Source organism: Rhamphochromis sp. 'chilingali' (assembly GCF_963969265.1).
Source record: "Rhamphochromis sp. 'chilingali' genome assembly, chromosome: 14".
In the NCBI taxonomy this organism is placed as follows: Eukaryota; Metazoa; Chordata; class Actinopteri; order Cichliformes; family Cichlidae; genus Rhamphochromis; species Rhamphochromis sp. 'chilingali'.
Window position 1 is genome coordinate 4,680,264 of NC_137941.1, and position 13,777 is coordinate 4,694,040.

Here is a 13,777-nt window from a genome sequence, read left to right on the forward strand (position 1 = left end):
ATGAAGTCTCCAAGCTGAGATAAACCTGGTTCTTTTCCCATCACTGTGAAGAAACGCATCATTAACATTTGCCATTCAAAACTGCCATGAGTCCAGCAGGAGCTACACTGTGTGATGCTTACCGTGAAGTCTAAACATGAAACCAAATATGAAAAGTGGATCTAGCAACAGTGACATCATCTACTTCTGGACTTTGTTAATTGGAGCCTTAAAGTTAGCTTTCTTGTGGTGATAGGTTAGAGTTCAAAGCTGGTTAGCAAGCTGATAAACTGTACATATGCAGACTCAGACCATAAATAACATGGTAATAAATTACTACATTTCTACCAGCCTCACATCAGGATGTGTTATATAACTCAATTCAAAGTTCAAAAACAATTGGGGAGTTCACCAAACCCCTAATTTTAAGCCTCGTTACCCTTTTTATAATTTATCACAGATGTGTTTAACGTGCTGGTACGTACGTGCGTGACACACTTTTGGAGCTAGAATGAAATGGACATTAGAGGAACTGCAGTTTTTGTCACTTCATCTTTCAGTCCACAGGTTAATACTTCTGTTTGATTCCCTGAGATGGTTAGTTAGTAAGTAGTAAAAAAGTAGTAACAAAAAACTTAACTTTATTTAAATAGGACATCAAGAGAAGTTGGTAATGATGGCAAAGTTTTGTCGCACACTAGGATAGTTGTAACGTGGGTCAGTTGTAACACTTCCAATTTCTCCAATCAGGGCTAAGTTTCAAATGATGTGACTCATCCTGTGCATGCCCAACTCAGTTCTGCTATCACATGTGAAAAATCAGCACATTTTGTCAAACACAGACAATTTAACACAAAAAAAAGCAATTTGTATGCCAAAAAGTAAGTTTTTCTACTTTATTTCAATTTCTAATAGCATTATCTGTTTTGCAGTTAAACTCATCAAACTTAAATTATGTTATTTGTATGTCTATGGGGATATATTCTGTGTAGGTCTTTAGTGCTAATGTTTTAGCCGTTGGCTGTAATGTTAGCTAGTTCATGGCTATAGGAGTCTGGGTCAGTTGTAACAGCAACAGTCTGGGTTAGTTGTAACAATAATGCAGATGTTACAACTTACCACACTATTACTTTAACTTATATTAAACAAGTTGGGGCAATGACATCAGCAGAGAGAGGTTCACTGGTCGCTTTTGTATTTGCGGTTAATGCCATTGGCAACACAATTCCTCCACTGTTTGTGTTCCAACACATACATTATGCAGACCACTGTGTCACTTTCTTCTCAAAAAAAAAAAAAAAAAAAAAAAAAAATGGGCAGGGATAGCTCAGTAGGTAGAGTGGTGGCCCCATGATTGGAAGGCCGGGGGTTCGATTCCCCTGAACAGCCACCCTGAGGTACCCCTGAGCAAGGTACCGTCCCTACACACTGCTCCCCGGGCGCCCAGTGGCTGCCCACTGCTTCACTGAGTGAATGGGTTAAATGCAGAGAGGGATTTTCCCCACGGGGACCAATAAAGTACACTCTCTTCTTCTTCTTTCTTCTCAGAGATGGACCAGTAGGAAGTACTGGTAGTGGAAATAAATCAGGATGGGTGCAAGAAACAGATTTCCTCATCTTTCTGAAGCACTTTGCAAACCACACCAAGGTAAGCCATGATAAAAAGTAATGGAATTGCTATGCTGGTGAACAACTATATTTTTTCAGCTTCATTGTTATGTTCAAAATTGGTGCAAGAGTTGTAGGTTATAATGCCCACTGAGCCAATGAGGACAAACTCAAGGAAGACCAACCAAAATTAATGAAATATTCAGTTGCAGAAAATTCCATAATTTGTCTTTTTTGGGGGGTTGGAATATGTTCAAAAGTTAGATTTCTGCATTCTGTCACACACACACACAGCTACATAAATGGATGTAAGTGCATTCATGTGTTGAATAAACAAAGATTACATGTTAATGTTTTGTTAGTACCCTTATTTCATTGTGTTACATTTCACCCCAGGATATGTTACAACTAACCCAGACTATGGGGTTAATTGTAACATTTCACTCTTTGTGTTTGAGGCCATATCATGCAATGAGTAATTGTGCTGCAGAGAAAATAGCTGCACTATTTAATAGCTGAGACATGTAAATACTTTGCATTACATTTTGAATCCACTACCTTAAAAGAGCTCCAATTTACAGATAGAAATGTCAAAAATGTTACAACTATCCCCGGTCTCCCCTATATATATGTACTGAACGGCAATATTTGATGCTAGCACTCAGATTAATTTCAAAGTTGTGAGACTTTGAATGTCTATGAGTCAAAAAGTGATGTGTTTTTATTGTAATTCCTAGAGTGATTTTCCTAAATCTTATCTCTGGCACATGCCCTCCTAACAACGATACAAAAACAGTAACACTGAAACTAATAACTGAAGCTAAGCATGTCATACAGTCACTATGTGTCTTTGGAGTTTGCTTTCTTTCAGCTCTGTGGGGGGTTAAATTTTCCACTTGGATCAGAATCCTTTTGTGTGTTTCTCCTTCTGTCTGCATGAACCGTCTTCCTGCCTGTCTCCTGTGGTGTTGCCCTTGCCCCTGTTCCTAGCAGTCCGTGCTCTGACAAGTGACCCCACAGAGCATCGGTCTCACATTGCTGGCTGTGTCCGCACAGATGTGTCCCTGCTTGTCCTTTTCTGTCTTTCTTCCTGTGATGTGGCCCTCTAGTGTCTACCCAAAGTCATCTCATGGGTTGTAGCCCTTCTTCAGTTCAGAGTCCTCTGCTGTCATCGTTCTTTTCCTCCATTTTTCCCTCCTCATAATTTCTTGTTCTTTTTCCCCCTTCTTTGCAATAACTTTTGATCTGCTCTGGCTCACATGAAATTCTTGCTGCCATGTCAGCTTCACAGGATTTATTCTGTTCTGCCTCCGTCTCAATCCTTTTAATCTTTTTCAAATCCCACCCACTCCCTTTGATTTTCTGTGTTCCCATTGTTTTCATTTCTATTGAGTGTTCTTTCACCATTCTATCATTAACATTTAAGCTTTTTTGTCTTACCTGGAATCTGGTTTCTCTTCCTCTTAATGTTTGCTCCACATTTCCTAGATGATCATTTTGCAGATTGCGATTTGAACATGGTATTGAATACAAAACTACAGACAGGGGAGAAAAGAACCCTCCCAAATCAGAGTTACAAATTTGAGGTGTTGTTTTTCTCCGAGTAATCCAATCAAATATTTCCCTTTGATCCATCTGGGTTTTTTTTTTTTGTTTATTTTGACTCTGCATTTGCAAAAAAAAAAAAAAAAAAAATAGGAGCCCTTTAAAGCCAGATTAGTCATCCCAAAACTTCACCTTGTATCACCGATCATATCTGTCGCCACAGAACAGAGTGCAGAAAAGCTGAATCCAAGTGGAAAAACACCACCTCCATTTGAAAGACTTTCTAACTCCTTCATGCACATGAAATACATTTGTTGGTTTGATTAACAACAGTAAATACAACCCACGTTCTTGTTCAGTACCATCCAGTGTTGGGTAAGTTACTTTAAAATAGTAACTTAGTTACATTACTAGTTACTTCTCTCAAAAGTAACTCAGTTACTTCAAGTTACTCGTTACTTTCAAAGTAACTAGTTACTAGGGAAAGTAACTTTGGTTTTACTCAGAATTCTCTTGTTAATGTGTTTCTTCCATAACTTTGCCAGTCTTCTAGCTTGCTTACTTGCCACAAGTGCACTGTGCCACCTACCAATAGAAAGGAAAAGATAATGTGCATATCTCCATGAGAGAAATCCCACGCCTGGACCGTCATTGACTGCTGCCATGATTCTAGCCTACGTCACAGCGTCATGTGCGCCTTTTACATCCAACACAAAAACTGGAGTCGTGGTGCTTTCGATTGTACTCAGAACTCGGAAATTCTGCCTTCTGAATAGGAAGATGTAGGTAACACCAGACTGCAGATGAGCTGCATACAGGGCTGGACTGGGACAAAAAAATCGTCCTGGGCATTTTGACTAGAGACCGGCTGCCATTATAGGAAAAATCATAAAGTCTTTGAATGAAAACAAACGCTGTTGTGACAGTGATGTACACTGTTCTGATGGTATATATGCATCAATCTATCAATCGTTTGTTGTAAGATTCAGATAATTATTTTTTAAAAGCGAGACATTTTAAATGAGAATAAGAAAGTAAAGTATTTCTTTGTGCCCCCCTCTCCCTGTTGATGCCCTACCTGCCCCCCTGGCAACACTTTGCTAGATCCGCACCTGCACAGTTACCAGCTGTCAGCTACCTAAAAAAGGATCCTGGGGTTATTTGTCTCTCAGAAACAGTTCATAACTTCCCTTCAACTCATTCATGTCACCTAAAAGGTAAACCTGTTTCTCCATCACCTGTTCAGCTCTGATGATTCAGTAAGGACATCTCCTGGTTTCATCTTCATGTTTCCCTCTCACCACATATCCAAACCGACATCCTGACCAGCAGCTTTTTTGCAGCTGTGGCTCCAGCAAACATCAGCTGATACTAGAAATTAATATTAAATAAATTCTAACAATAGCTGATCAAGCTTAAACGTGCTGCTGTTGTTTACCGCGACATCCGCTGGTTTCCTCTTTCGGCGCAAAGTGAGCGATAAACAAACAAGAGAGAAAAGACGATCAGCTGATCATTGATCAGTTTTCATGATTGAAGTAGAAACAGGAGAGGGAGGGGGAGAGGATGAGAGAAGAAGAGGCAGCTGTGCAGCGTAAACACAGAATAACTCCAGCTTTGTGTCTTTTTCATTGTAGCTGAATTACGGGACAAACTGTTCCTTTTCACCTCAATAAGAAACGCGTAATATTTTCTCTGAATACCAGACGGGACGGTTGGCAACTCTAATAACTTATGAACAAAATAAAGTTCAACATCATTAGCTTCATAGCACCCACCCAGCTGTATAGAAACTCCGTCATGCTAGCTAGCACGCAGTACGGAAAAAGTCAGAATAACGAAAATAAACTTCACCTAAACTTGGTTCATATCTGACCCAGAGAGACTGCAGGTCATAACTGTAGCATTCCAGCCGGACTTTATTCAGACGATGCACTCAATGATCATTACGGATGGACCATGGTGGGGTATTCCAACCCATTTATTCACAAATTGCCATAGACACATCGTAAGAGCTGTAATCATAACATAAAACAAATAAACATTCACTTGATATAACCACGTTTCTGTTATGCTAATCAATTCACAGAAAAGGCACAGGAGGTGCTAGCATCAGCCTGCTAGATCGCTCATAAACTTATTAACAATCAAGTAATACATTTACAAATTGTCCGAAATGTAAACAACAAGTACAACACACAAACATACCTGTTCGCCTTCCAGGGGCCCGTTCTTCGTACCTCGCTAAGTAGGTTAGCCGGATTAGATTGTTGACGATTTCGCGTGATCCTGGATCAGTCGGTTCCCCGAAGCTCATCCGGGACTTGCTGTCATAGCAACAGAGCCGTAAGCGTAAACCTGCTCGGGAGCAGGTTTACTTTATGTAAACAGGATTAGATCGCGGCCACGCAGGTATGTCCGCGTCATCATACGAAAGCAACAGCGACATTCCGCCACCGTTTCACCACAAATAAATAACATCAATGTAACTAAAGATAATGCAGCACTTGATCCTTTTATTGATTCCACACAGATACATACAGGTCAGTCCCTAAAAAAAGGGAAATGTACGAGTAATCACGCTATGGCATGTAGGTGATCACGCCAGATGCAACACACATTCCACAGTAGAGGAATAGCAAATTACGTCGTGTAATCAAGATGACAGACCACGGCTATAAAAGCGAAGGTGGAAGTGGGAAGTTTGTCGCAGCCATGTCCTGTCCGTTTCTACGCGAGCCACCCATTGCGGAAGGTGCAAGAGTGATAAGGAGAGTGTTCAGAATCCAACGTATATTGCGGGATAGACAGGATCCTTTAGCACAGCGCGACAGTGTGCTCATAGAGAGATACCGATTTTCCCGTGAGGGTATCATCTACCTAACCAACTTGCTGGATCCCCATGTTAAGAGTACCACCCACCGTAGTCGGGCATTAACAACTGCACAAACTGTGTGCATTGCCTTGCGCTACTTTGCGAGTGGCACGTTCCTGTACACTTGTGGAGACGCAGAGAACGTTGGGAAAAGTGCCGTCTGCCGGGCCATTCGCAAAGTGTACCTGGCACTCAAGCATTTCCTGGGTGTGTTTGTGGTTTTTCCAAGCCACTTAAGACCACAGGTCGTCAAACAGGGCTTTTTCGCCATTGCAGGTACAGTAAATTGGATAGTGAATGTGATGCAATCATGACCTATGTCGGTAACTGTAGCTCCAACGTCCGCAGGCTTCCCGAATGTGATTGGCACCATAGACTGCACACACATTGCGATCAAGGCCCCCCCAGGCCCCACTGAAGGGGACTTTGTCAACCGAAAGGGGGGCCACAGTATAAATGTGCAGGTGAGCAATACTAACACTCCAGATGGCAATATACGATGGGAGGAGTGTGGTCACACATAATGGAATCCCACAGATGGTGTGTGACTCGATGTGCCATATCACAAATGTGGAAGCAAAATGGCCCGGATCAGTGCATGACTCACGGATCTTCAGAGAGTCAGGGTTATGCACATCATTTGAGCGTGGTAAGTAAAAGAGGCTTATGTTGATGCTACATACTCATGTCGGGCCTGACATAACAGCATTTCTTCATTACACAGGGGCCTACGATGGGATCCTCCTCGGAGATAGAGGTTATGCATGCAGGCAGTACTTCATGACACCGTTCCCTGACCCCAACCCTGGGCCACAAACCCGCTACAATGCAGCCCTAGCCAGGACAAGGGCACGCATTGAAATGACCTTTGGGCAACTGAAGGAACGATTCCAGTGTCTAAAACGCCTGAGGGTTGCACCTGACAGGGCATGTGACATTATTGTTGCATGTGCCGTACTGCACAACATTGCCACCATCAGAAGAGAGAGGACCCCCGTGGTGGAGGTGCAGCCTGATGATGACCTCCAGCCAGTGCACCTGGACCAACCTAGTGGCAGAGCTGCACGGGACAGGATTGTGCAACACAATTTCGCATAATAAAAACATGACATGACACATTTTCTATTGACGTTTATTTGAGCATCGTTGTCTGTCCCACCACACACAGGCCAGTCATCAGTTGCCTGGGAAAACAGAGCATGTATACTGCGTCACGCAGGGTCAGCAATAGTGCTCCGTATGAACATGTATTCCTACTTACTCTGGAGTTCCTTTTGAAGCACCTCGATTTCCAATTGTAGTTTATGCCTCATTAGGGCTTGTAGTTCGATCTCACCTAGGAGCTTTTGTTTCTTCAGCTCAGTATACTCCATTTTTTGCTGGAGACTTCTCTTGTAGAGCAGACGTATGTCACCCTGTGTCAATTGTGGTGACAACATTTAACGGGGAATACATGTCATATAGGCAGTATAATTGATCACAACACTGCCCACCTCTGCATCAGCAGGCCTCTCTGCCGGCCTCTTGGCCTGCAAATCATACTGCAGTCAGACACACATGGCAGTACACAAGTAGATGGTATTTCAGGCCAATTCATGCATGTACTCACAGGGTCTTCCGCCACACCACAGCCATCTGACAGGGTTGCGTCACTGTCCTGTGCAATGGTAACACAATGGTGTTACTAAGGGGTGTGGTACAGCCTATAGGTCTGTACAATTGGGTGGGGACAGATATATGTATATCTCCCAACTTACTGTGCATGTTCCAGTCACCCCTTCCATGGGAACAGGTAAAAGTGATGGTGTGTCATGTAACACTACACACAGAGAAAACCCACAGTGCCAATGAATGAATGTCACAGTTCGAATAGCATTTTCATTTAGGCAACAACCACATATTTGACATTGTGCACATGGAATCATGAGCCCATTCACCAGTTATGTAGGTGCTGCTGCTACTGCACCCCGGCTTCTGGTCTCCGGAAGAGCTGCCCCCAGGGATGCCCTCAACAATGGGTCTGGTGGCATTCAACCTTAGGGCCAGCTCCTCTGCTGGGGTGTGACGAGGGGGTGCAGGACCACCACCTGTCTTTTGTTGCTCTGCCCTTTTCTTGGTTGCTGTTATACACAAACACAGGGATTGTTTCAGGGGTGTCTTTTCAAGTGACTGACAGCAATATGAGTGTTGGATATTACCATTCTGTAGTATGTTCTTGTATTTCACTCTTACTTGTTCCCATGTTCTGGTGGGTCCGGTTGTGGCTCTAATGTGTAAGAGGATATCATGTGGTATGATTTGATATGATAAAATATGATATGGTATGGTGCCATGTAATATGTTGCATTACTTACGCGTTTAATTTGTCAGCAACTTTCTGCCAGCCCTCTCTCCTTGCTTTTGCAGCCTTTGCACTGTTACCTTGCGTTTTAATTTCACTCTGGTACTCCTGAAATCCCTCAATCAGGAGTTCTTGCTCCGCTGCGGTGAAGTACTGTGCGCGCTCCTTCGACATTTTCGCCGACCAATCAGAGGCTTGCCGATCACTGTTTCTGCTATCGATGCGTAGCCCCTTTTACGGCACCCAGTGATCGCGCATTACTTCATCCAGCTGTAGTAATCGTCAACAGCAGGTGTGTTCGGGGAACCGGATTAGCGAGCTCACGGTTAGCGCGATGATTTGATCTTGGATGTGTCATTTGATCTTGGATGTAGTAAGCGACGTACGAAGAACGGGCCCCAGCTAGATGCTAATTTTAAGATGGATGGAAAACGATAACCTTCTCATTAATCCTTTCTGCGGCAAGCAGTTGCGGTACGATCTTCCTTCCCGGAAGTTGCCCGTTCCGAATTTCAAAATAAGAGTCTAATCTATATTATAAGGTATAATTCGTTCAGGGATTTAACTGTTTGAAAAATATCAAATAAACAAATAATCTGGGTCATTTACAATAACTTCTTACCTGAAGTTCAGTTCACACTTGGACCGGCGGCCGCCTCGGGTCTCTTTTCCTTCTGCGTCCCTTTTCCTTCATCCACCTGCTGGCCTCCACCACTTGCTAATGTTACTGAATCTGTGGAAGCTCCGCGATAGCCACCACACGAAGTAACGAGTAACGACCCTATCTAAATCCCAGTAACGAGTAACGCGTTCCTGGTTTTGGCATAATAACTAGTTACCGTGCTCGTTACCACAATAATAACGTAGTTACTGTAACGCGTTACTTAATAACGCGTTAGTCCCAACACTGGTACCATCAGTGTCAATGTTGCATATCTTCCTGTCCAACTGACATCATCCCTCCTGAGTTCGTTTAAGAGGTTTTACCTGTCATCTCCCCGGTTTCTCTTTATTACAAATCAATGCCTTTCATCTGGCTGCATTTCAGACAGCCAACCTCTTCCCTCTGCTTAAAAAAATCCTCCCATGATTCCACGGTTATACATAATTACAGGCCAATTTCCAAACTTCCCTTCATTAAAACAATGCCTTTAGAAAGCTGTTGCTCATCAGCTCTTTCAGCTACTTGAGTGAAACAAAATTTTTAATTGGAAATTGCAATCCAGTTGCTGACAAATCACAGCACTGAAAGAACATTTTTGAAAATTACTAACAATATTCGTATGCCTCACTGATAAAGGTGAACATTCGATTTTATTGTCTTGACACATGCTCAATCATCCAGGTAAGTAGATCCCGAAAGGTTGATTCTGTTCATCTGGATGTACGTCTACATGAACAGAATCGATTTTATTCTTATGAGATTTATCTGGAGCCTTTGTTACTGATCACACTATTTATATTAACATATTACAAAACTGCATTGGCATCACGGGCACTGCTCCTAAACAGTTTGACAGCTATTTCAGAATTCATTTGAGTCTATGTGTCCTCATCTTCGCCCCCCCGTTTTGTCTCCCAGGGCTCCAGTCTTGGACCAGTTCAGTTTTCTTTATATGTGTGTTATCCCTGGGCCATCTACTCAACAGTTTCAAAAGAAGCCCTGATCATTGCAATGTACTGTAGATGACACACAGGTGTACTTTTCTGTGAAGCCAACCAACCTCAACAACTGTATTGTCAGTTCTAGTAAAACCCATTCTTGTGTTTGGCACAAGATTTCCTCTAAGGCGATCAGTCAGTACATCAGCCCCCTCTGATAAGAACAAATCACCTGATAAGAACGTTGGTACCATCTTTGACCAACATCTGCATTTTGAACACATCTGCATCTCTTAGCTGATCCAATCTTCTTTCCTTCATCTAAAAAAATATTGCTAAAATCAAATTGTTGCTGTCATTCGGTCATTTTGAACTTTAATTTTCTCCTGCGTTGATTGCTGTTTTCATGTTTTCATGTGCATCTCTTAGTCCTCCACAGCCCATATCCAGCTGTTGCAGAACACAGCAGGAAGGATGTTAACAAAAATGAGCCGGCACTCACATCTATTCTTTTTTCTCTTCACTGGCTCCCAGTGAATTTCAGAATCTGCTTTAAAATCCTATTATTAACACATAAAGCCCCACTGACAGGCCCCTGCTTATATATGAGAGCTACTGAGACCCTATTAGTGCAGCCAAGGTCTCACATCATCTGATCAAGGTCTTGTAATTGTTCCACCTTCTTACCGTAAAGCCAAATATAATCACCCATTTGAGCCTGTAGCATCCTAAGTTTGGGGAAGCTTTCCTCATCAGGTGAGCTGAATCTGTGATTTGTTTTAAACGACTGCTGAAAACTCATTTTTATTCAGTAGATTTCTCCTAATCTTTCTCCCATTATTTTGAGTCATAGTTTACATCTATTTGTGTAAATGAAAGCGAGTATGTTGGAATGTATGTGAAACAGTATGGTGTTGACTTATCCTTAATGTAGGCTTTTACTAACTGTGAAGCACTTTGTATCTTTGTGTTTTAAAAAGTGCTATACAAATAAAGTTATCATTTTCTTTTTTATCCTTCACTGTGTCTAATACAATAGTTGCCAAAATGACACAGTTTGCAATGATAATAATATTAATAATAATAGCAATAATTCTGAGCTCTTCAGTGCAAGAAGTGAGATGCCTCAGCTATGACCATGAACCTGTCTGCGGAACAAACTAAACAGGGAAGCAAGTTTTTATAAAGTTGTTGAAAAATAAAGGAAAAGTGATCATGATGGATACTTAGCTGCAGACAGTTCGTAACACCAGTTTCCAGACAGTGTGCCAGAGGAGGTTTTTGAAGAACACGCCACTTCAAGCCATGATTGTTCTTTTCCATAAAATCACAGGGTATATGTGTGTGAAAAATGAGCCCTCAGTGAAAGGAGAAAAAACACACACATACACATGGGGTTAAAGACTACAGGCTCCATTGTTTACCAGAAGGGTGCATTGCTTAACCTAAAGGAATGGTCAGTATGCTCTCTTATATACCTGCAGCAACACAGACACGTACACATATACAAGAAGAAATAGACTGCGTGTCTGTGCACATTCCTGTCAGCCTTAGTACGCATAGTGCATTTCTATAATGAATACTTTGATGCCAGTTGCACCAGTTGCCAATGGTCATGGTGGCAAGAAGTCTGAGGAACAAAGGAGACTGGCTTAAGATTTTAACCTCCGCTGCTCCAGTAAATATCCAGCGGCATAAACACAACACCTCTCCCAAATAAATATTGAACCTCACACCACCATCTCTAATTAAATAATAGCACTGGTGCCCAAGGCAGTTCGTTGCTTATATTAAGATTTGCATTTTTGAAAAACCACACTTCCTCTAAAGGTCCCGAGGTAAATATTAATTTTTGCTCCATGTGTGCACTTTTATTGTTTGAAAAGAATCTGGGAGGAAACAAAAAAAAGGGCAAGGTGACCTTTTGAAAATAGCTAGGCCAAATTTGGAAAACAGGAACAGAGTGGTGGTTGTGATGGTTAATGTTGCTGGTGGAACAGAGGTGTGGGTGTGGAGGTGTTGCGAGAAGTCAGCTCTTCCACTCATACTTTCACTCTGTGCCTCTTTTGGTGCCAGGAAGACAACCAGCCAGCAGCAGCACAAGGTAACCTTTCTCTAATTGATGTGTGTGTGTGCGCAGCGCACCAGGCAGCCATATTGTGAGGGAGTCAAGAGTAGCCCAGGCCTCAGCATGTGGCAGGGTTTGACAGGAGGGGGTTGATGCAGCTGTGCAGCTTGAGTGAAGCACCACAATCAGAAGCCAGTGTAATGGGCACAGTCTGAAGAGGGAGCTTTAATTTATCAACAGACTGAAAACTCTCAAATTCCAGTGTTTCACTAGAAAGAAGAAAGAAAAGAGCCAGAGCTTAATGAAAAGAACGCATCCAAGCACCACAACAAATAATTAGAATCTGCTGCAGATTATTATGCAAGCAAATAATTAGTAATCAGTAAGATTTCAATAAACTAAACTAAACTTATGGGATTACTGAGGGTTATTAATAATGAATGGTAAACAAATGCCAAGAAAAGTAAAGTTTTGGGGTTTAGCAGTCAAATACTACTTAAAGACATTAAAAGAAAGAACAGCGCAGGGCTCATGTGGCAAATGTGCCCTCTGGAAATGAACTTGAGTGGAAAGTATTCAAAAATTGTGTTTTTATTTTCACATAAATTGTGAGATAGCTCACCTCCAGGCATTTTGGCAGTCATTCCGGTGAATTGTGTAATAAAACACAACGGCTGAATATGACTTTTAAGATATTTTTTTGACTAGTTCCACCCCTCGTTGCCTTCGTTAATGCAGTAAATAATTAAATAAATACAACAGACTCTGAAATAGATTGAATTTGCAGCGCTAACTTCCTCTTTACACTGTGGCCAAAATTGGTGCTGTCCTTGGTGCTGATTCTGTCTGCAGAAGATGGTGTTGTCCACGGTCCTGAATCAGCAGCCAACTGGCGACATGGCAGAGGGCTGCCAGACCACTGACAGCAATAATATGTCCACCGCATGTCCACTTCACCTTTTATTAATCCAGGGAAGCTTTGCTGAACACACTAACACCTACACTGATTTTGTTTGCATGCAATGATGCCTTAGATCATCTTGGGCCAACCAGTTTTTTAGTGTGTGCCAATTATTCATTCAGCTAGAACATTTTTGCCTTTCCTACACAGCACTGTGGTGATAGGGTTTTAAGGCTAATGTTTGCTCATTAACAAATTTCCCAGTCATTCTGATGATGTGAATCAGCAGTGGCCTGGTAATGGACCTGCCTAGACAACAGGAATTTGTGTCTGTGATCACAGTTTTCTTTTCTTCTTTTTTCCCTCTCTTTATTCCTGATTGCCTTTCTTCAATTAAACAGTAACAGCTTGTAGTTTAGGCCATGAGGCTATATTTTAATGCCGCTGTGGAGCCACAAACACCGTATGATAGAATAAAAATGCCAAATGTGACCAGCATATAAAAAGCAGATTCACTCAGCCGCAGTTAATGGAGACCAAATCGGAACATGCAGGATTTTTAAGTATTAAGTAAAATGCTGTCACCAAAAACTGAGTCAATCCCTCAGATTTAAACATCCAACTTCAGCGATGCTAAATGGTTTGGGTCTTTAGTGCTGGTTTCCTGCCATAAGAAAGTTGCAAAACAGGTGAATTTGTTTGCTATAACTTACCAATTTTAGGGTTGGGGAGTAGCTGTTTTGATTGACAGTCAGTCTTTAAAAAAGGCAGACAATTGCTGTGTGACAGGCTTCGAAGTAACTGAACTTTACCTCTGCTCTGTATTTGTCTTAAGGAGCATTTTTAATACAATTATCT

At 41.9% G+C, this 13,777-nt stretch overlaps 2 protein-coding genes across 2 annotated transcripts; one reads left to right on the top strand and one right to left on the bottom strand.

Annotated features, from left to right (window-relative positions):
• Positions 1–5,366: 5,366 nt before the first annotated feature.
• LOC308410043 (putative nuclease HARBI1) lies at positions 5,367–7,273 on the top strand. Its single transcript, XM_080903132.1, has 4 exons — positions 5,367–6,283; positions 6,356–6,471; positions 6,545–6,656; positions 6,732–7,273. Exons 1-4 carry the CDS (start codon positions 5,794–5,796, stop codon positions 7,103–7,105), a joined length of 1,092 nt encoding a protein of 363 aa, XP_080759258.1. The 5' UTR covers positions 5,367–5,793; the 3' UTR covers positions 7,106–7,273.
• Positions 7,064–8,522, bottom strand: LOC308409903 (uncharacterized protein; the record flags this gene model as incomplete). The annotated part of the gene is made up of 8 exons (XM_080902901.1): positions 7,064–7,191; positions 7,269–7,422; positions 7,501–7,536; positions 7,617–7,664; positions 7,765–7,826; positions 7,945–8,127; positions 8,206–8,273; positions 8,455–8,522. 8 exons carry the CDS (start codon positions 8,520–8,522, stop codon positions 7,184–7,186), a joined length of 627 nt encoding a protein of 208 aa, XP_080759027.1. The 3' UTR covers positions 7,064–7,183.
• Positions 8,523–13,777: the final 5,255 nt, after the last annotated feature.